The 23,985-nt window shown below is 37.0% G+C and overlaps 1 protein-coding gene across 1 annotated transcript; it reads right to left on the bottom strand.

The window, feature by feature from the left end:
- Nucleotides 1-33: 33 nt before the first annotated feature.
- Nucleotides 34-18,480, bottom strand: LOC135676141 (membralin-like protein At1g60995). The gene is made up of 14 exons (XM_065186999.1): nt 18,129-18,480; nt 16,927-16,989; nt 16,112-16,546; nt 15,033-15,114; nt 14,687-14,748; nt 14,439-14,533; nt 11,697-11,776; nt 5,150-5,233; nt 2,577-2,693; nt 2,397-2,482; nt 2,182-2,288; nt 1,785-1,876; nt 1,600-1,676; nt 34-580 (listed from the first exon to the last, which is right to left on the bottom strand). The coding sequence occupies exons 1-14, from the start codon at nt 18,291-18,293 to the stop codon at nt 182-184; spliced, it is 1,944 nt and encodes a 647-aa protein (XP_065043071.1). The 5' UTR covers nt 18,294-18,480; the 3' UTR covers nt 34-181.
- Nucleotides 18,481-23,985: the final 5,505 nt, after the last annotated feature.

The raw sequence follows: 23,985 nt of genomic DNA, 5'->3' as shown, positions 1-23,985 counted from the left end.
TATATATATATATATATATATATATATATTCCCTTTTGCTACAATGGAGTGCATGCTACAAGCAATGCAAAAGTATCATAAGCTTTCCTGATCCAATGAACATTTCTGTGGACTGTGGACCATTATCTTTTTTGAACCTTCTTTCTTAGGTTTGATCCTGTGTTGATGACACATTCTCTTGCTAGGCCTGTTGTGCAAAAACCTGGCCTCGGAGTCGGAAATTCCTGAATATGGAGAAGGAAACTAAGTTGTCAGAAGCACCACCTGCTATCCAGGACAGAAGATATCTGAATGGATTTAATGAGCTGGATCCTGAGGTAGTTCTTGTTTGCTGAGAACTTAGATCTGAAGCTGGTCGAGGTTCAGGGCCTTCTGTAGGATCAGATAATCCGACAGGGTTGGATCTTGTGGGAGAATCTGGAGTTGGCATGGATTCATTATGGATCAAATCAGGATTGGGCATGGTCAGTTCGGTGACATGGAAAGGCAAGGGGTGGTACAAGGTGGATGATGTGATCTGAACACTGGTCTGATGGTGCAGCTGAGCTCGGGCTCTTATGAATCTCTGGACGGCTGGGACCTGCAAGGGATTGGAGAAATATGATGCAAATAATAATGAAGTTAGTTTTTTTGTCACTTCCATAGGATAATTATTATAACCAAATACAACAAAAAAGGACAAGCTGAAGCATAAATCTCTTTTTAATTTCTCAGTTAGCAAATGTTTTCCTTCCAAATGGATATGAGTTACATGTGAGGAACCATATGATAAACCACAAAAATTTCTCATGACTGATAGAGTTGGGAGAATGGTGACATATGACTTCAAAACTTACAATGCACAATAGAGTTGCATTTTGAGAGAAAAGTATTGTTCTCAAAAATGACTTTGACCAGAAGAGATGCCAAACATTGAACTCGCACAGTAAGGTTGTTTGAAGGCAATATTTTTAAGAAAATTGATATTATAACACAAAGATCAGTGCAAGTGATATATGACCAGATTATATATTATGAGCTTCGACTTTCTCAGGGGTCACAGCACAAGTGGTATCTAAAACTTAGTGCAACTGGTTTAACAGCCTTCTTCAGGTTTTTTACTCAAGTTCCTGTATCAAAAATGAAATAACTTTATCTCTGTCCTCTTCCTCAGATGCTTCAACATCATATCCAACTGTTTGATGGTATCCTTGAGTTTCAGGTACATTTAAGTACAAATTCCATAACAGGAAACTTAATGAATTCCCACACATCATCTCTCTGATGTTTAGCAAATATTTAACCTTTTCTTCAGCTAGATGAGGGTATTTATCAAATATTTAATCTTTTCTCTGATATTTATCAACTATGCACACTCTCTCTTTCTGTGTTTCTGTGAATGTTGTTTCTCGAATATGTAACTACATTGTGATCTGATTGGATGATGCTGTAAAGGAACTTTGCATATTTCCTACTTTGGATAGTAAATGTGCAGTTTATGAAGTGAATCTCTTAAGACACATCATTATATGAGAATGAGTCTCTGGGGGAAAGTAACCCAAGACATATCCTTGTATCTATAACAGAGTCAGCTACTTGCAAAGCAAGCAGAACATGTACCTCAAATCGATTCCAGAAATAAAGGACCAAATGTTGCATGAATGCTGCTGTAGCAGAAAATGCCAAGTACAGAAAACCTGGAGATAGTTGACACAAAAAACAGAAAGCTAGCAAATGATATAATAATCCAAGAAAATAAACTTAAATGGTGTTAAAAAATAAAGCAGAAAATATGATGAGTGTACCATAAGCATAAGAAAAGAAGTATATATGGAACACCAGGAAATAGAGCAAGAAGAACCGAGGAAAGAACTGTGCTGATATAGCTGTCCGAACACTGCAAACCAACCAAAAACACAATATTATAAATCTGTTCTACATCAGGTATGCTTCATCTGGTTTCTTTCAGCAGATTTTTTTCAATAATGATTGTTTCTTTCTCAAAATGTTTACACTGGTGCTGACAAGGAAGCACGCTGTGACACAAACATGGGGAGCCATATTCTATCACAACATGTCAGATGTATTATGAGCCTAGGTTGATGCTATTAGTAGAAGTAAATAGATTTGCATTTTAAAAGCATTTAAGGCAATAGTAAAACAAAAACAGCAGTTCTTGATAACACAAGTGAGTAGCTGTACCTGATCATAGTGAAAAGTTCACAGAACCAGACAAGAATGAAAACCAAGAATGCAAGTAGCTGGTCGTCATAGAACTCAAACAGAAAAAACAGGATACCGACCATAATCTGCATTAGCAAGAAAGTGTAATAATAAGATGTTTTACGAAAACAAACTACATTATGCTTTCACAAAGTTCACAAAATGAAAAATGGTTGCAATGAGATCTTACTTACAGGTACAAATATCAGAGACTCAATTATGTGCACAAAGATCAATTGGAACGTGGGAAGCTGATTGCTAGCATAGTGTTGGAGTTGCACTGCCATAGTGAATGAAGTATTTACAGTGAACTCTTATACCATAAGCTGAAAGACAGTTATTTAGGTAACTATAAACAAGAACAAGAAACAAACCAGTGAACTTGAGCATGCGCGACTGTGTTTCCCTCAGAATGAATGAAACTGACATGGTTGTAGTAAAGAAAACAAATAATGACATTATAAGCACACCACTTTTGGTGACAAAGAAATCTGCATTGGCGAATGATCTAGTTAGTTTTAGCAAAAAAGATACTGCATTAACACAGAGAGAGAGAGAGAGAGAGAGAGAGAGAGCCCTAAAAAATGGCAAATCAGATAATAAATAATTTGCGAAGGAAACTGAACTGCAGACAAACATGATTGCAGGTAAATCTTTTAGCTCACGAATCTTCTGTGCTAATTAAGGAAGCATGTAACAGTCCCTTAATATTTTTTAACTAAGCTAATACAAATTTCTGCAAATACAGATTGTACATTTTGATGAAGTTTGGAAAGACAGAATTAGACAGGATGTGCTGTTCTTGCAGAGTCTGCCTCAAAAGAAGTACGTTTGTTAAGCATTCAGAAAAGGTGATCCCATAAAATTCAGAAGATGTTTGTATAGATGCATAAGTTCTTAATGTAGTGACATACAATTTTCCACAGTATCATACACATATCACAGCAGCAGAAAGATACCAACATAAGCACACTAGTACAAGTCTTGTAAGGCCCATATATTCCTAAAGGGAAATATAAATTACACCAGAACATTTGACATAAAACACAAATGATGACAGGAGCTGAAGTAGATATTAAACAAATACGTGTCACGAGTAAGGTTTTCAATACCACCTAGTACGGTTTAATATGGATGGTATTTATCAGTCTGATGGCCTACCAGTGTGTTGACCATGGTAAACCATGTGGAACACTCAGTATAGGGTGGTACAAATTTCTTTTTTATTTTTTCAGAACTTTTCCAAAGCTATATCAGTATACCGACACTCAATGCACACCAGTACATTACTAGTCTGAACCCTAACCAAGATACTATAGGTACATTAAATCACAAACCTTGATCATGACTTGGTTCAATGGGACAACTAACACATTAACTTAATGGGTCTAAGACCTTGTGGACCAAATTGCTTAAGCTCAAGCCAATAGTAGTACATCCATCTAACCTGTATAACAATTTAATTGACCTCCCACATCTAACATGAGACCAAATCTCGAGTGTCATAATCTCCCTCAATTAAGATTTGACATTTTTGTAAAGGATCAACATAACTTATAATCAACCTCTACCATGGCGCACATGACATCTAGCCCTTAACTATAGGGACACTTTTCTTACTTCCCCTTACCATGTCTAATACTATGTTAGCTCCAATACCATTTGTCACAACCCAAGTTGATAGGATAATTGACCCATTAACTTTGATAGACCTAGAAACATGTGACCAAAAATACTTGAACTTAAATTAATGATGCTAGACTCATTTAGCCCCACATACTAATACAATTGGTCTCCCACATCTGATGTGGGGCTAAATCTACGGTGTTGTAAAATTCTAGGGTGCTGATAGGATAATTGACCTATTAACTTGATAGACCTAGAAACATGCGGCCAAAAATTCTTAAACTTAAATTAATGATGATAGACTCATTTACCCCAATATACCAAGACAATTGGTCTCCCACATCTGATGTGAAGCTAAATCTAGGGTGTTGTAAAAATATTCAGCAATGGGCTCATGACCATGTTCACTGACCTATATTATGTCAAGTCATGTCGAAGAAAATGCCACTAGCTTCCTCTCTCTTTTCCAATTATCCAAAGTTTCAAAATGAACACCTTTCGAAAGTAACCCTCATAAAGATAAATCCATTGTCTGTATACTTGTAACATGCTCTTAATCCTGCTGATTTTAATATATCACCTTCATCTTCATCTCAAGGATCCTATAGAAACTTCTGTTTGTTAGATCTTCCTCGTATACTTAATTCTACATGAAATCAAGTTATTATCCAACTGTTAAAACCAAATAAGTACATATTTCTCTCACACTTTGAGGTGCTTGAGTCTGTTTTAACTTGATGAAACCTGTCGCAGCTTTTACACAAAATTGATTCCAATAAAAATTACCATTAAAGAAAAACCTTCAACAAACTGAAAACTGAAGATAATCTTCAAATTCCAAAATCAAGCATCTGAATCACTAAGTACATTCATTCATTTAAGACAATTCTTTCTGTTTTAGACATAAATTAATTAGTTCAAACATATGCAAAACTAATTGTAAGACAAAAAAAGGTATATCCAAGACAACTAATTTCATCTAGGGAGAAAGGATATTTATTCCATGTACCAGTGTTGTATTATAAGCTACATATAATGAGTTAGGCAGGCACACTCAGTAAAAGCAATAATAAAATCTTTTATGAAGCTAATAGAAGCATCAAACATGAAAGAAAGTACCATAGTAGAACCAACATTAACTGCCAACACAACCATTGCATTATATAAGCACTGATACCATTGAGAAGAAAGCAAAAGTACGAACAGGAACAATTCAACAAACAAGCAACTGGGAAACAACATAATATAAAAAAAAATACAGACTAAAACATAAAAAAAATGTTTTATACAGATTTGTCTAGCAGATACTAAATTAACAAACCTCCAAATCTTGCATGACCTTCTGATGGTTCTTGCCCATACCTAAGATTATAGAATTCCTTTGTCTGGAAGTTGTATAGATAACCTGCACCAGTTAAAGGGTAGTTGTTAACAAATAGATATATATAAATACATAGAAATTCTTACTAGACAAAACTTCTCCGTTGATCCAATCACAAAAGTGAGAATTTTTTTTTTTTTATCTCTTGAGAAAATATAAAAATTACATTTTTTTTATCATTACAAATATCATGACAAAACATGTTATCTTTCAAGGAGAGCACATAGAATGAAAAATGACCATCTCAGTTGTTATTCAGCATATTTAATTTAATTGATCATAAATTAAATGATACAAAATTACAAATAGTATTTGATACAATCATGATTAATTAAGAAAAGGAAATCTGGTGCATGCATGGTTTTGATCCTGCTAGCAACAAATTCCTACTTCTATGTATTATTCTATAATATTATCCTCCTTTCCACTAATTTAACTGATAAGGACACTGATTCTAAATCCCTCTCCATTGCCCTCTGTGTACCTATATTATCTAATATGATCAAGCATGGCATATTAATCACAAAAAGGAGAGTCATCATAGAGATCTGAAAAAGGTGATAAGGAATCAAAAGAGAGTCTGCTCTTTTCTGGTCACCTTCATATCAAGTGGAGTATGAAACATGACAAAGAAGTTGAAACAGGTTAGTAGTTTTAATTCTGTACTAATCTACAAAATAGTATTCTGTTTTTCAAAGAAAGAGAAAAGAGAACCCCAGTGTTAGGACTCTAGCTTGGAGAGTCCTAATTGAGAGGGACATTCATGTAAAACTGTTAGGACTCTAGCTAGGAGAGTCCTAATTGAGAGGGGCATTCATGTAGGAGGTTTTTCTTAGAGAAGAATTAGGAGTTGTAAGGGAATAGGAGTCTTGAGTAGGAGTCCTATTAGGAGTTGGTTAGAAGTAAGAGTCTTAAGTAGGAGTCCTATTAGGAGTTAGGGTTTAGAAGCCCTATAAATAGCCATGTATTCCTTCTCTTTTCTTAAGCAATAGATGAATCTTTTCTGTAGCCTTTGAGCAGTAACTTGGAGGGAGGAACCCCTATAGAGTTCCAAGGAGGCTGATCCCCTAAAGAGATCAATCCCAAGTTTAGAATCTACAAGGGTTCTAACACCTGGTATCAGAGCAGCGTTCTTGGCGTCTCGCTGCCCTTCTACAGCCATCCATCAACCCTCTACAACCATCCAAAGCAATTCCCACAATTGCTTAAAAGATCGTCACCGAATTCCGCCATCATCTCCACCACCACGGATCATCCTTTGATCTCCTCGTGAATTGCAACAGGTTCTGGTTTCCTACCTTACTGCTGCTGTAATTTAGTTATCCTTATTCGAAAATCCAAAAAAAAAAAAAAAAATTGTTCCTATATTGCTGCATAAACTTTTCGCCACAAAGTTTTCATCTTTACGACGAAAGATACATTACAGAATTCCAGCCGCATAGCACCATCTGTTTGATCTTGCTACTGTGTTTTTTCTATCCAAATTTCTACGAAATTTTTATGACATCTTTGACACTTCCTAACAGTGGATTTCCCTTTGGTTTCATCAAAAAATTCTCAATATAAACTACTGATCTTTTATGTCCAATCTGCTGCACTTGAATTGCAGAATTCAAGCCGCATAGCACCATCTGTTTGATCTTGCTACTGTACTTTTTCTATCCAAATTTCTACGAAATTTTTATGACATCTTTGACACTTCCTAACAGTGGATTTCCTTTTGGTTTCATCGAAAAATTCTCAATATAAACTACTGATCTTTTATGTCCAATCTGCTACACTTGAAAATCTATGCTGCAGAAAATTTCAGCTGCATATCGTTGCCTTAACCCATCTATTTGCAATCTTTTTTGAATGAAATTTCTTATACACTTCATAGATCATCTTGGCTTCCATCTAAGATTGATCTATTAAGAAATTCATCTCTAAAAACGATTTTATATTGCTGCAAATTTTCATCGTAACCCGCTGAAATTTTTCGACGACAATTCTGCAATTGCAACTTGCACCAATTTCCTTGCTGTTATACTGCCGAAATTTTCTTGATTAAATTAGATATCCTTGCTGTCATATAAACTGTGATTTTGCTATCAATTCCCTCCTCAATTCTCTTAAGTTTTTGGTGGAAATTACGTCGAGAAACCGTTGTTTCTTCGACGATAATTCTACTCTTACAAGACAGCACATACTTGCTGCAACTTCTACGGATTTCTGTCAAACCTTTGCTACCATCTACCACAGATCCAAAACTTTCATCCACAACCCTAAAACTCTGCCAAACCACACCCTCAAACTGTACCCAAAACAGCCACAAAACAAGCCTAAACCGCAGCCTACATCCACCAATCCACCAACCCTTTCAACCATCACTTCTCTCAACCCTTTAACCCAACAACAAAAGAGAGATTTGGGGGCATATACTATGGCATCTAAGGAGGTAATCAATGCTAAATTCGAAGCCTTGGAGGTGCGAATGGAGGATAAGATTCGGATGCTCTTTACCGAACTCAGATTGGGCCGACCACTAAGCCCGAAGAAATCAAATCAAGGAGACAGCTTTGCCCAATCACACCAAGCCCGAATAGATGACTTCCAAGGGAGGGGAGGCTATATGACTGACCCCAACTATCCATGCATGAGAGTGAACTTCCCTAGATGGGAAGAAGGAGACCCGATTGGTTGGATCTCGCGCGCGGAGCGATATTTTCGGTACCACAAAACCGCGGATGTATCTATGGTGAAAATTGCAGCTATACATCTTGAAGGGGATGCTATACAGTGGTTTGACTGGTTTGAACATACTTATGGAGTCCTTTCATGGCGACAATTCAAAGAAGGACTGCTGATTCGCTTCAGACCAACCGATTACAAGAATATTGACGAACAACTAGCAAAGATCCGACAAACCTCCACCATTCAGGAGTACCAAACCAGGTTTGAAAGGTTATCTAATCAAACTCGTGATTGGTCTCAAAAACAGCTATTGAGGACCTTCATTGAGGGCTTGAAGCCGGAGATCCGAGGAGAAGTTAAAGCGCGACAACCGTATACACTTATGGCAGCCATCTCTTTCGCACGACATCAAGAGGAGCAATTGAACTATGAAGCTCGGAGGACTAGGGTCACTCCTCAACCAGTAATATTGAAGCCCTCAGCCCCCCCTACTATCGACCAAGTCCCTACACCAAAGAGGTCAACAAGAGAAGAGCTTCGGGAGCGATATGCGAAGGGGTTATGTTGGCATTGTGACGAGCCGTGGAGCCGTGAGCATCACTGTAGTAAAGGGAGACTTCTTATGATTGAACCAATAGAAGAAGAGGTCATTGAACATCCAGAAGAGAGCCTTGAACATGAAGAAGAAGATGCAGAAGAAGAGCCACAACCGACTGAAGTTACGGTACATGCACTAGCCGGCTACTCAAACCCTCAAACGATGAAAGTTGGAGGCCTTCTCAAACAACAACCGATCACTGTTCTCATCGACACGAGCAGTTCTAATAACTTTCTAAATAGTAAGGTTACTATCCAGATGGCCTTACCTATTGAGAATTGCAGCAGGTTTGACGTTAAGGTCGTCGACGGACGGATTTTGAATTGTGATCGTAGGCGCCCGCAGGAGAAACTATTGCTGCAGGACCAAGAGATAATTGCAGATTTCTTCCTTCTCCCTCTTGATGATCATGAGACCATGCTCATAATTAAATGGTTGACGACATTACGTGATATTTCTTGGAATTTTATGCAACTAATTATGAAATTTTACAGTAAGGAGAAACAGGTGATACTGAACGGGAAACGTGAGGGCGACATAATGACGATTTGCACACAACAAATGAAGAAGGTTTTGCATAAAGCATGCAGCGGCCTTTTGGTACAACTTGAGCTGCAAACTAAGGGAGAGCCAACAAAATTTGAAGATCCAAATCTACTTCCTTTGCTTGCTGAATTTTCAGATATATTTGACGAACCGTGCAACCTACCTCTTACCCGTCGACATGATCATTGTATAACGATTCTTCCAGGAAAATCTGCAGCAAATGGTCAGCCATATCAGTATCCACATCTCCAGAAGGATGAAATAGAAAGGATTGTAAAAGAGATGCTCAAAACAGGAGTTATTCGGCCATGTTGCAGCCCTTACTCTTCACCGGTGCTCCTCATACGAAAGAAGGATGGAATATGACGATTATGTGTTGATTACCGAGCTCTCAATGGCATAACCATCAAGGATAAATACCCTATTCTAGTAGTAGATGAGTTGCTAAGGGAGCACAAATCTTCACAAAGCTGGACCTTCGATCCGGGTATCATCAAATACGAGTATGCAAAGAAGACATACCGAAAACCACATTTTGAACACACAACAACCACTATGAATTTTTGCTTTCTTTAAAAGAAGGTAGAATATCTTGGGCATATCATATTAGAGAAAGGTGTGGCAGTAGACCCCTTCAAAATTGGAGCAATGCAAAACTGGCTGACCCCGAGGAACATAAAATTGCTACATGGCTTTCTGGGTTTAACAGGCTACTGCTGCAAGTTCGTGAAAAACTATGGAGAGATTAGTGCACCAGTTACTTCCTTACTGAAAAAAGATGTCTTCCAATGGTCTGACAGAGCCTCCACTGCCTTCGACAAACTTAAGGTAGCCATGACGACGACGCCGGTGCTAACACTACCAGATTTCAACCGACCCTTCATTATTGAGGCCGACACATCTGGAGTCAGAATTGGAGTCTTTCTCATGCAAGATGGTCGACCACTCGCATACACTAGCAAGGGATTATCTCCCTCCTATCAAAATAAGTCAACATATGATAAGGAGATGCTCGCTATTGTGCGCGCAGCAACGCGGTGGAGACCCTACTTGATTGGTCGACGATTTCAAATTAAAACCGACCATAAAAGCCTCAAGTACTTTTTGGAGCAAAAGATATCATCCCCTGAGCAGCAAAAATGGGTAACAAAACTTCTTGGATTTGATTATGAAATAACTTACAAAAAGTGGAAAGAGAATATTGTTGCAGATGCACTTTCGCAGCTACCTGAGCAAGCTGAATTTTCGATCGTTTTACTTCCAACCAGCGACTTCCTTGAGGATATTAAGATGGAATAGCAGGAAGATTCGGAGACCAGTAAGATACAAAAAAAATTAGAGGAAGCACCAAGCTCCGTGGCTCATTACAATCGGGACTCAAAAGAATTATACTATAAGGGACGCATTGTGCTTGTGACAAATTCTACTTGCATCTTCAAGAGCAGATTTTGGACAAAGTTATTCCATATGCAGGGTTCTAAATTAGAAAGGAGTACGACATATCACCCACAAACCAACAGCCAGACGGAAGTTTTAAATAGGTGCTTGGAGACAGCCCAAAGCCACCTACCAAATATGACTACCCAAAGAGAACTCCAGACCCAGCCAAGTGCCATTATTGATCGACGGATCGTGACTCGACGACGACGACCCACTAATGAAGTGCTAATACAGTGGACGAACCTACCAATAGAAGATGCCACTTGGGAGAACTATGACGACTTGAAGATCAAATTCCCAGAATTCACGAATCATCAGCCTCGAGGACAAGGCTGATTTGAAGAGGGCGGGTCTGTTAGGACTCTAGCTTGGAGAGTCCTAATTGAGAGGGATATTCATGTAAAACTGTTAGGACTCTAGCTAGGAGAGTCCTAATTGAGAGGGACATTCTGTTAGGACTCTAGCTAGGAGAGTCCTAATTGAGAGGGGCATTCATGTAGGAGGTTTTTCTTAGAGAAGAATTAGGAGTTGTAAGGGAATAGGAGTCTTGAGTAGGAGTCCTATTAGGAGTTGGTTAGAAGTAAGAGTCTTAAGTAGGAGTCCTATTAGGAGTTAGGGTTTAGAAGCCCTATAAATAGCCATGTATTCCTTCTCTTTTCTTAAGCAATAGATGAATCTTTTCTGTAGCCTTTGAACAGTAACTTGGAGGGAGGAACCCCTATAGAGTTCCAAGGAGGCTGATCCCCTAAAGAGATCAATCCCAAGTTTAGAATCTACAAGGGTTCTAACACCCAGCTAGAAGCTAACAGTCATGGAAGTCCATTAAAGTAATTAGAGTACAGAAGCACAAAAGAAAGGATTAATTACCATCAATGCAAGACACCTATGGCAATAACCAGAATTCATTTGTTTCCAGAAAAAGAAAAGCAGAAGCCCAACTTCTACGAAGTGGGAAGTATGCTTTCCTAGCATCAAAACGACATTTACTTTATATGGCTCAAAAACATGCCTAGGCATGAAGGTCACAAAATTATGTGCCAATGCAAGTAGAAGACCATGGATTCAAGTTACATAAAATAATACTCATATATGCATTACTTATGAGTCTGGAAAAGAACTAAACTAGCTCAATTCAGTATTTTCCTCAGTTACTTGAATTGAATGTGATGCATTACTAATGTATTAAACATGAAAATAAGAAAAAATATTTCAACAAAATAAAATTCTTACCATGACCAGGAGAATTTAAGAGGCTGTTAATCAAAATTGTATCATAACCAACAAAAGTGTTGATAAGAAGTTGCTGCCACCTGTGAGGACATACAATAAAAAATAAATCACAAGATAAACAGTACTATAGCAGTTTAAATGAACCTTCTACTATAAATAAAAAAGCATTGTTACAGGTCAACATATGATAAAAGGATGCTCTCATGACAGAGATGAACATGCAGGAGTATCCTACTACAGCCAGTGCTTGTCCTTCTGATGCAATATTGCATGCATCACATACAATCAAGTAACTGTTCCAACACAGTGGTGCATAGCCCAATACTCTGCTGATTCATGCCTACTGTAACACCCCAATTTAGTCCCACGTAGGAAGTGGACAAAAACTTAGATTGGCTGGTTTGATTAGTGTCATGAAAATGTGCATAGCCCAATATTGCAGAGGTTAAACTTGCAATTTAGGTGGTCTATGAAATTTTAACCTGGCACTCAATTTTTTTTTTTTATCAAGGTTTTGACAAAAACATGCTTGGTCCAACCCTCCTCTATTCAAGGGACATATACTACTAATTAATAGCTGGCCATATCTTTCTCACCTTAAAATGATGTTTAGAACATGAATTTAAGTGTCAATTTATTTTCAGTTGGCATAATACAAGCTAGCACAGCATCAAAATATGCCTTGCTGGTCACACTTGCCAACATTATGCTGACTTGGCAAAGAGCCAACGTGGCTAGTATGGACCTTAGCACATAAAATGCTGGTTAGCAGATAGCTTACTGAAGTTATAAATTTTTTAGTGACTGTGGAACTCCCTTTTTGATGGCTCAACTCAATAGTCTCATATCACTGAAATTGTTCCAAGTTTGTAGGTATCAGAGTTTCTTATTCTACTATGATTTATAGTAGATCAGGATACTGAGAAGTTTCTTCTATTGTGGTTTTTCAAATGTGATGAATGATTAAGTATGATTAATAATGTACAAATCCAAGATATGTAGCAAAATAAAAGTATGTTTTTAACCAAGATGTTAAATTTCATGATGTACTGCTAGTTGACTATAAAACTCATGAAATATATAATTAGAAGCAGAATGGCCATTCTTGACATTGTTAACCCAATTCTGTTGTCATATCCTTACAATCATAATCTATAGAAAAAGTATATAATACTTCCAAGTTCCAACGCAGAATTACAATGACCCAATGTTGGGATTGGCATAAGATTTCGGACATTAGCTTTTTAATTCTTCTAACAAATAGAAAAAATCATGAACAAATTCAAGTTGATAAGATAATAGGTACTGGGTAGCGATTTTGTGAACAGCAGGTTATATATACTTCTGAGTATTAAATGACATCACCAGCTAGATATGAATACGTGGAACCACTATGGTACCAATTAGTCTACGAAACATTGGGATACTCTTTTAAATGTGATTAACAAATTGTGTAGTCATGTTAGATATGACAAGGAGTAAAAGTAATCGAAGACATGTTCTTTGATTTGGCTTAATGATATTAACCAACATGCAACAACTACAACAAAGCCGTAACGCCCAACTATTTAGAGATGATATTAACCAACATTAACCTCCCATATTTACCTCATTTGGAGTTTATTTACTGCTCAAGAATTGTAGGATGAGCAAATAAGTGGCTGATCACTGCAGCTAAATTAATGTTGAATTTGAATTCTGAAATATGAATGGATGTCCTGCATAACATCGTTTGTTGCCTCAATATTTGAGGGAGACATAACTTTTATGATGATCTACATTTTTGGCTTTATAGGAATATATTTTAGATCAAGTATTGTGCACGCAATGTTTGTTGATTTCACTTTATAAAGTACAACCAAAGGGCAGGCCTTGAATGGTAAGGTTGTTCCATTTAGACCGTAGTGTCAAGTGTTCAACCACCCCAGTATGACCAGGGTAATGCTTTTATCCACTCTGTGTTGTTGATGCCTTACAACTGGAATACTATTCTTTCAGAGCAACTAAATCTTCAGGTATTTTCTTGACATAGATTTACTTTTTTTCCAGAATTACACAAGTTGTTCATTACAATCTCCCGAACTTTATTTTAATCCGGCTAAATCCTGATTTAGTGACCATCAGAATCTCAGCTCTCATATCCATTAGATGAAGAGTCTGTCATTTTGGTTAACTTGTTCTACTTGATTTATGCAACATGTGTAAATTTACTGGTTAGAGAAAGTCAGGCTTTAATGTGGGACGTCAACTAGCTTTATGAAATTAAAACTATATAAGTATGCTCAAAAAGCACCTCAGAGCACCAATTAGTTCCTAAAAACCAACCACATTCTCCTTAGAATCCTTGATGCCCAACCATTGGCAGTTTTAAATCACCCTGTACAGGAATATAACTGGCTGTAACAGCACTAAACCAAAAATTATACACAAATACATGATAACTCTGAAGGCTTGTTTTTGTCTATGAAATTCTGTGCTTAATCCTTGAGATAAAAGAATGAATAAGATTATTCAATAGACATAGACCAAAAAGTGCACTCACGCATGTGTGTTCAACCCTTAAGACTGAACTCGATTTATGAGGTTAGCACTAATAATAGCGACAATTAGCATTTGAAAAAGAAAAAAAACAACAAGTTTCAAGACATCATAATTCAAAAGAAATTTTCCTAATACAGTATAGCTCCACAATTCTCTGGGAGTCAAACAAATGATGTAGTTAACAAAAGGTTTGAGGGTAACCTGTTTCCGAAGCAGGAGTTTTGAGCAGATATAGTAAGATTAGTCGTGCGAATGTGGTGCTGAGATTTTGCCCCTTCAGGAAGTAAGAAATACCCCTGTAAAATCAATGATTAGATCCCCATAGTGGAAAATGTCTGATAAAATAAATAAAAGCAGTGAAAAAAAGGGCATTGTAAGCTTAAGTTATAAAAGTCTCAGTAATGACGACAGAGATGTTAAAAAGAAGATAACTTGAAGAAACATACTACCTTCTCCACAGTGTACAGATAAGTTGGCTCCTGCGCTTTGCTTCTCTTCTCAAGCCACTGGACTGCAATATTTGGTAACAACTTAAACAAATCTAGTAGAATTGACCATAAGTTCAAGGTCTAACAATTGAATCAGCATAAGCTTATGATCTTGATCATACTAATAAACACGATAGAGAAAACATGAGGTGAATAGCATTTGAAGATGCACACAATCCACATGCTTGTAATTGACAAACAGCAAACATAAGGATGTTTTTATCACTTCAAATGCCAAAAGTACAAAAATATTTAACTATGAACCAAAATAAAATATGATGATAAATAACATGATAGGGAACATTACCCATAAATGCCTTAAGATGGTTGAACTGAAATGGTCGAAAGCTCTTTGGGACGTTTAGGAATGCATTCCATCCTAAATGTTTCTGCAGTTAAAAGCTTGTGAATCAAAAATAATCTTGCGTCACTAAACTAAGAACAATCATTCTTCAACACTCATAGAACCATTAAATTCAGAGTCATACTTAGATTGTTTGTATTTGATTAACTTTTGATTATTAATGTTTTTTTTGCAGAAAGAGTTTGAAACTATTTTACTGAAAACAGCCTAGTCCTCTGATAAGCAACATGTGACAATCTAGCTGAAAGTGGCGGAATGTGTGGAACCTCTCAATTACATGCCGCTGTAAAAGATGGTGTTCGTCAGGTGGCACCTCTCAGATCCAGCTTTCAGCATGTTTCAGCTTGGGATCCAGAAATTGGAAAACAATATTTTGTTCTCCTCATAACTACGAGTAGTGTTGGAAGACCATGAGGTACCTCCTTTGGCAAAGGCAAAAACTACCACTTGAAACTCTTTGAACAAGATTAATCGGACTGCAGAAATCATTTACTTTAAAGAAAATGTTTTGTGTAACATTAGTAAGTTTTTGTGCATAATGAACAACTTCAAAAACAATTTCAGAAGAAGAAAGTAGTTCTTCATATGTTAAACTCTTCCAACCAAAAACAGTTTATATTAGAACTCAAAAAGTGAATTTTAAATTCCAGATGGAAGAATTTCAAATTATTCAGAGTATAATTATGTTTTGTGTATCATTTATATAGAACTCCATTTCTCAAGGTAGTAGTAATATGTACAGTTCCTTTTACTGGAAACTTTCAGTAAGAAACACATATCTGTAAATCTAAAGAACTTGGTAACAAATTGTATGTTTTGGAAGTCCAAAGGTATGCCAAATAACAATAGTAAGACTGTATTTAAAGAATGTATATAAATTCTTGGTTACATGAATTCATAATCTCTGCACATAATTTCAGATATGATCCTGAAGTTGGAAATTTACAGTCTTGCCTTCCAAAGAAAATAGTTATACCCAGAAACAAAAGCGAAAAAGCATGACAATGGAAATTTGTTCTCACCCATAATTCGAGGGCATAGCTTGAGTACTGACTTGCACTGCTCCATAATGAAACAACTGGCATTTTCCACTTACTATAGAACCATGATTTTGCTTCTACAAGTGACTCGCCAACAGAAACAGGCTTCCCAATTTGCATGTCCTTTGCCTCTGATTTCATACTCAAATCACACAACACTGAATTACTAATGCTAGTGTCAGGACCCTTTCCCACCTGAGGCTCAAATAACTCTTTATCATTCTTCCAAAATTTGGAAATCAATTTGCTTTTTGCAGCACCTGAGCATAGAAAATTTGACCAAAACTTGGGAGAAAAAATTGTTATATCATTTTCATTCATTTCCGGACCCTTGGAAGTCTCAGTCAAAATTCCTTTCTGAAAGGACACTCTCTCTGTTTCAGCTGAACTTTGAGTCCAAAGACCACCACCTGTTATCTGAAATGACTGACAGTACTTACTGCACATCCAGAGTGCAAGAATATATAAAATACAGAGGTCAAATTTTAGCATGAGTGCAAAATCTCAAAGATGATGTTTGTAGAAAGAAGTCAAAAACTATGTAAAAAACATTAAGGAATGAAGAAGCCAAAACCGCATGTTATACTGTCTTCTCCAGGATGATCACTGATTGAATAATTAAAAGCAAGAACAAAAGGTAAAGGAGTTATGAAAAGGAAAGCAAGTAGATTGCTATCTGGGATAATTTCATGTATAGTCAAGTGAAAAATGCTTCCATGTAACAAGTTATCATATCAATAACTCATAAGGAAGTATACAAATGCTGGTGACTACTTCCACAGAGACATTGATTGTACCTTGATCTGGACCACCTGAGCTTCAGTAAATTCAAGCCCAGAGAACTCCCTTGAACACCCAGGCTGCATACACAAATAAAACCATAAAGTTTCCAATATATCCTTGGAAAATAAAACTGCACCACATATTTTTAATACATATCTGGATGCTAAAATAGAAGTAACTGGTGTAACATTGGATAGCATGATCAGAAACCTATCAGGTATTGTTAAAACTTAAAAAAACATCAATTTCAAAGCTTAATAGACAGCAAAACATAGGTTGCAACTTCAGCAAAACATTTATCTGCAACATATTCAATGTAAGCATAAACAATAATTAGATGACTCGGATCAGGGCTAAACTCCCATACTAAATGGGTAAGCAGCACATACAATGTCCTGAGTTGATATTTCATCAAGTTCAATGATCTCCAAAGGCCAAGACGGTCCAACACTTTCATGCTTATTCAACAGATACGTTTGCTAGTTCAGAACTTTTTAGGCGATTGACAGTTGATGAACAAGTGTGACAGAGTTTCTCCGCAAAACAAGTTCCTTTGGCAGTTCAATTTCTTGGCAACAAATTAATAAGAGTTTAATTGTTAATGGGAAGCCAATAGAAGACTCTCTTGGAGGGAACACGGAATTTTGATAAAGTTGGCATATCATCAGACAATGGACCAGAATTTATACAATTATCCAGCCATAGAAGTCTTTGCAGATGCCATACTATAAAAGCAGGCATGTGTTTTACGAGTAATTTCTTGTTACTACAATTCATTCAATGGTCGAGTTAATCTCAAAAGATGCTCCCTATAATGTACCATCAGCCTCTTTCTTGAATTTAGTTTCAGACTGGAAACAACATCGGAATAATATAAAATCCAAGGAACTCAAATTTCCCTCAGTTGGGTTAAACTCATTACAAGTTGAAACAAAATAAAGCTGTATAAGAGACGGTGCCGGTCTAAATTCTAGAGAAAGCAACATCTCGTCGCTCGTATCAAAGCTGAAAGCTCTTTTCCCGTGTATCTAGGACTGACAAGGTGGGTACGTCACAACAAGTTCTTCATCCAACCAAGCTACATCTATCTCGACAAATACACAACTACACCAACAGGGTCAGTGCAAGATCCTCAAACCATACAAGGCCAGATCAAAATCATCAGAAACAGCACAAAGATGACAGTACCGAGAGAGGGAACGGACCACCGACCGACCTGCTGCACGAAATTGATGTGCATGATGACGAGGAGGCAGAAGAGGGCGCCGGCTGCGGCAAGGCAGGCGTACTCGAGCATCAGCCGTACCCTGGGGCCGAGGAGCTGGGAGAGCGAGCCGGAGACGCGGGCGTGCACGCGGAGGAAGGTGTGCTCGGGATCCATCCCGACGATCCGATCCTCCTCCAAAAGCCCTAAAGATTCTAGGATTTGCCCTCGTCGCCGCGCGAGGGAGGGAAGCAAGAAAGGAAGCAAGGAAGAAAGAGATGCCCTTCGAAGGCTTGATTTGGAGGAGGCGAGGAGGGAGCCAGAGAAAGTACCTTGGAAGTGGCTTCTTTATATCGTCTTCATGACATGACTATGTATTGATACCGAAGCTTCGAATCAATGGGTGGGAAACACACACACACACATACGAAAGGTCTTTAAAAACACTTTTATCTATACAAAACGTACTTAATGGGTATTGATTAAAAACACATACGAAAGGTCCACTCTCAATTTTATTTTGTAAAAATTAAGGATTATAATTTTATTACGTCATTTTTTTATACTTATAATATTAAAATGATGATGAAATACCAAACCTACTTAATGGGTATTGATGGTTGATACTAAAATTCGATCACTTAATGTGGACTTTGTTATTTATCTATAACAAAAAAGAAAAAAGAAAAATCAACGATTTTAATAACTTTCCTATGAAGCACGATGCAGTGTATGAAAAAACAAATAAATGTCGGAAAATTCATTCATCCAAATATTTACCTTTTTTCTCCTATTATTATTAAATCTTACTTGCTGGTTGGTTTCCCTGGGTCGGGTCCAAGTCAACCGACAGTCGACTCCCGTGTCGTGTCGTATTCTCATGCCATGCATCACATCGGAATGCCAAATGGAGACACGTATGAACAGGGATCGGGTCAAGGCGGGGACTTCCGACGTGAAACACGCCACCTCCACGTGAGACTCGATGGCTTCGAGTGCGCCGGACGAGCGCTTGGTCCGTGTCTCAAGTCGTTCTGACTTGACGTTGTTCCGAAATAAGTGGTTTCGATTTCATATGAAATCGTGTCAGATTTCATATATATATATATATATATATATATATATATATATATATATATATATACATTAAATACCGAAGCATCAATCTATAAACCAGTCTCCATGGTCATTAAAAATTCGATATAATGTATTTAACATGGTCACAAAACAGTATAACTCTTCTGCAACCATTGTTGGATGTTATTTCACTGATATAGGACTGTTGGGTCCAGCCATACGTGGGCTTGGACAAATTGATTCGTTTGAGCCCAAATCAAAAAAATTAAAAAGAGAGAAAGATAGAGCTGTGACGTGTGCAGCGTGAGGACACAGCAAGCAGCGTGAGTGCACAGTGAACGTGTGCGGGGACGCGCAGAGAAAGTAAGGTTTTTTTTTTTTTTTTAGATTTTTGCTTGATGATCGGTAGTCAAACGTTGTTAGTTTTGACCCAAATTTTATGTGAAAAATCCTTGTAGTAAACTCTACAATTCTAATGGTGTTGATCTATAGTTTACCCTCTCTAAGGTACTTTTTTTACTATATCCATTATGAGACTTAGAATTCTTTTATGAGAAGATATATCGTATGTGATGAAGATATGTTATTCTTGAGTCAAGATCTATGATCTTGATGTTATTATGATCCTCTAGTTATTCTGAGAAGACCTATTATAAATCTGTTATCTTGGAGGCGTCTGATGGAAGATTTACTATATTGCAAAGATTTGTATAAGCCTATCATTGTTAAAAATAAACCTTCTACTATGGACGATGAAGAATGAGAAGTTCAACATAGAAAAACTATTGCCTATGTTAGAAGATGGATGTATATAAACTTGCATGAGCATATATCAGATGAAACTAGAGCTGATGTTGTTTGGCAAAGGTTAGAAAACCTCTTTGCGAAAAAGACGGTAGGAAATAAAATTTCTCTCCTCAGAAGGCTTGTAAATTTGAAGTATAAAGATGGTGGTAACATTGTTGAGCATATAAGCCTATTTCAAAGTCTTGCAAACAAGTTGGTTGCTATGAAAATGAATATAGATGATAAGATGCAAGGATTACTACTTCTTAGCTCTTTACCAGAAAGTTGGGAAATATATGTTGTGACAATTTGTAATTCCACACCAGAGGGGACTCTAACTATAGATATAGTTAAAGATAGTTTGCTAAATGAAGATGCAAGAAGGAAAGAACAAGGTGAATCTTCTTCTAGGATATTTGTTACTGAAAAACAAGAAAGACGTGGAAGAAGTCATAGCAGAAATCCACATGGTTATAGAGGAAGATCCAAGTCTAGAAGAGATATCAAATGTTTTCACTGTAATAGGCTAGGTCACATGAAGAAAAAGTATAGGTTTTGAAAGCGAGAACAAAATGAAATGAAGAAAAATGAGAATGAGACCAATATAGTTGCTGCTCAAGGTAATATCACTATTGTCTGTGATGAAGGTTGTGTTAGTCTTGTAGCTCAAGACAGTAATTGGGTAATTGACTCTGGTGCTTCATTTCATGTTACTTCCCATGGTGATTTTTTTAGATTTTACATTGTTGGTGATTTTGGTAATGTTAGAATAGGAAACAGTGGTACATCTAAGATTGTGGGTATTAGAGATATTTGCTTGGAGACCAGTATTGGGAGCAAATTGATACTTAAAGATGTAAGGCATGTTCCAGATATTTGTCTTAACTTGATATATACAGGTAGACTTGATGATGAGGGCTTTGCACGTTATTTTGGTGAAAGTAAATGTAAACTCACTAAAGGTTCTCTAATTGTGACAAAAGAAAAGAAACATAACTCTTTTTATGTCATTGAAGCTAAGCTATACAAAGGAGAGATTAATGCAATTCAAAAAGGTGAAAGCATAGATCTTTGGCATAAGAGGCTTGGACATATCGACGAGAAGGGACTTCAAACTCTCGCTAGAAAACAATTCTTACCAGAGTTGCAAGCTACATCTCTTAAATCTTGTGATCTTTGCTTAGTTGGAAAAACACATAGAGTTACATTTCATTCATATCCATCATCTAGAAGATCAGATGTTATTGATTTAGTTCATACTAATGTTTGTACTATGCAAACTAGAACTCTTGGAGGTGCTCTTTATTTTGTTACTTTTATTGATAACCATTCTAGAAAAGTGTGGGCTTTTGCTTTGAAATTTAAAGACCAGGTACTCGATGTTTTCAAGGAGTTTCATGTCAGTGTTGAAAGAGAAACTGGCAGAAAAATAAAGTGTATTCGATCAGATAATGGTGGCGAGTACAGGGGTCCTTTTGAGAATTATTACATGTTTCATGGTATCAGGCTTGAGAAAATAGTTCTTAAAACTCCTCAACAGAATGGTGTAGTAGAAAAGATAAACAAAACCATTGAAGAAAGGATTAGGTGTATGCTTTCTCACGCCAAATTACCAAAGTCATTTTAGGGGAGGCTATGAGAACTACAGTTGATCTGATAAATCTTTCTCCATCAGTTCCTCTGAAAGGTGATATTCCAGAGAGAGTATGGAGAGGAAAAGATATATCTTATAATCACTTAAGAGTCTTTGGGTGTAAAGCATTTGTTCATATTCCCAAAGATGAGAGGTCCAAGCTTGATAGTAAAGCAAAAGCATGTATCTTCTTAGGATATGGTCATAAAGAATTTAGGTACAGATTATGGGATCCAGTGAACAAGAAGATGATTAGAAGCAGAGATGTTATATTTCTTGAAGACCAATTGTTTGATGATGGTGATAATATTGAGAAGCCATAAACCTCTGTTTATATTCCTTGGAGTTTAGATCCAGTTCCTTCACCTATAGTTCATGATGATCATGGGGGAGATGAACAAAAAGATTGTGGTGAGAATATCAGTGATGGTACACCTACAGTTGATGATGCTGAACCAACTAAACAAGCACCTCCACTAATAGTAGAGATTTCATTGAGAAATCCACTAAAGAGCGACAACCATCTACCAAATACCCTCCACATGAGTATGTTATGCTTACTGACGGGGGAGAGCCAGAAACTTACCAAGAAGATATTCTACATGAGAATAAGAATGAGTGGGTTAAAGCCATGCAAGAATAGATGAGATCCTTGCTTGAGAATCACACCTATGACTTGACAAAATTGCCTAAAGAGAAGAAAGCTCTCAAGAATAAATGAGTTTATAAATTGAAGAATGAAAATAATAGCTCATAACAAAGATACAAGGTACGACTAGTTGTGAAAGGATTCAGTCAGAAGAAATGTATTAACTTTGAAGAAATATTTTCTCTAGTTATGAAAATATCCTCTATTTGAGTTGTTCTTGGTTTAGCTGCTCGCTTGAATTTAGAAGTTGAGCAACTTGATGTAAAAACAGTATTTCTTCATGATGACTTAGAAGAAGAAATTTATATGGAGCAACCAGAAGGTTTCAAAGTCAAAGGAAAAGAAAACATGGTGTGTAAGCTTAGGAAAAGATTATATGGACTCAAACCGGCACATAGACAGTGGTATAAGAAGTTTGATTCCTTTATGATGAGCTAAGGGTATGATAAAACCACATCTGATCATTGTGTGTTTATGAAAAAAATTTCATATGATGATTTTATTATTTTACTGCTATATGTTGATGATATGTTGATTGTTGGCTATGATGTTAGAAAAATTGGAAAGCTTAAAAAAGAGCTAAGTAAGTCTTTTGCCATGAAAGACTTGGGATTGGTAAAACAAATACTTGGCGTGAAGATTCTTCGTGATAGAAAGAAAAGGAAGATTTTGCTATCTTAAGAGACTTACATTGAAAATGTTCTTGAAAGATTCAATATAAGTAAAGCCAAAGCAGTTTGTTCTCCACTTGTAGGTCATTTCAAGCTTAGTTCGAAACAATATCCTACAAGTGAGAAAGAAAAAAAAGAAATGTCCAAAGTGTCTTACTCATCTGTAGTTGGCAGTTTGATGTATGCTATGGTTTGTATTAGGCTAGATATAGCTCATGCAGTTGGAATTGTCAGCCGATTTCTCTCTAATCCTCGAAAGGAATATTTGACAGCAGTGAAATGAATATTAAGATATCTAAGAGGTACTTCCAGGTTATGTTTATGTTTTGGAAATGATGAACCTGTGTTAGAAGGGTACACAGATGCAGACATGACAGGTGATACTGATTCCAAGAAGTCCACTTCAGGATTCTTGATGACATTTGTAGGAGGAGCAATCTCTTGGCAGTCTAAGTTATAGAAGTGTGTTGCTCTATCAACCACAGAAGCAGAATACATAACAATTACTGAAGCCTGTAAGGAAGCTTTATGGATGAAAAAGTTTCTACAAGAATTGAGCTTGAAACAGGAAGGATATACTGTTTACTGTGACAGTTAGAGTGTCATTCACCTCTCCAAGAATTCAACATACCATTCTAGATCCAAGCATATTGATGTGAGATATCACTGGATTCGTGATGTACTTGAGATGAAATAATTACAGTTGGAAAAAGTACATACCAATGATAATGGTTCAGATATGTTGACAAAGTTTTTGCCTAAGGAGAAACTTGAAGCATGTAGGCGAAGAGCGGGCTTAGTACAGCCCACCATATGAACTGGAGGGGGAGAATTATTGGGTCCAATCCATATGTGGGCTCGGACAAATTGGGTCGTTTGAGCCCAAATCAAAGAAATTAAAAAGAGAGAGATAGGGTTGTGACATGTGCAGCGTGCGGACATAGCAAGGGTGCAGCGTGCATGCACAGTGAACGTGTGCGGCGTCATGCAGAGAAAAGAGGAGAGATCGGTGGCCAAACGTTGTCAGTTTTGGCCGAGAATCCTTACAGTAAA

This window comes from Musa acuminata, chromosome BXJ1-1 (assembly GCF_036884655.1).
Source record: "Musa acuminata AAA Group cultivar baxijiao chromosome BXJ1-1, Cavendish_Baxijiao_AAA, whole genome shotgun sequence".
Lineage (NCBI taxonomy): Eukaryota > Viridiplantae > Streptophyta > Magnoliopsida > Zingiberales > Musaceae > Musa > Musa acuminata.
This window is presented reverse-complemented; position numbering and strand designations above follow the sequence as displayed.

What these genes read in the sequence shown, in the direction of transcription:
- LOC135676141 (XM_065186999.1), bottom strand. Translation starts at nt 18,293, where the DNA reads ATGGATCCCGAGCACACCTTCCTCCGCGTGCACGCCCGCGTCTCCGGC. An exon ending in CCATCTTAAGGCATTTATGG is followed by an intron (nt 14,749 to 15,032) that starts GTAATGTTCCCT and finishes CAAATATTGCAG; the next exon opens with TCCAGTGGCTTGAGAAGAGA. An exon ending in AGGTCATGCAAGATTTGGAG is followed by an intron (nt 2,694 to 5,149) that starts GTTTGTTAATTT and finishes TCGCCAATGCAG; the next exon opens with ATTTCTTTGTCACCAAAAGT.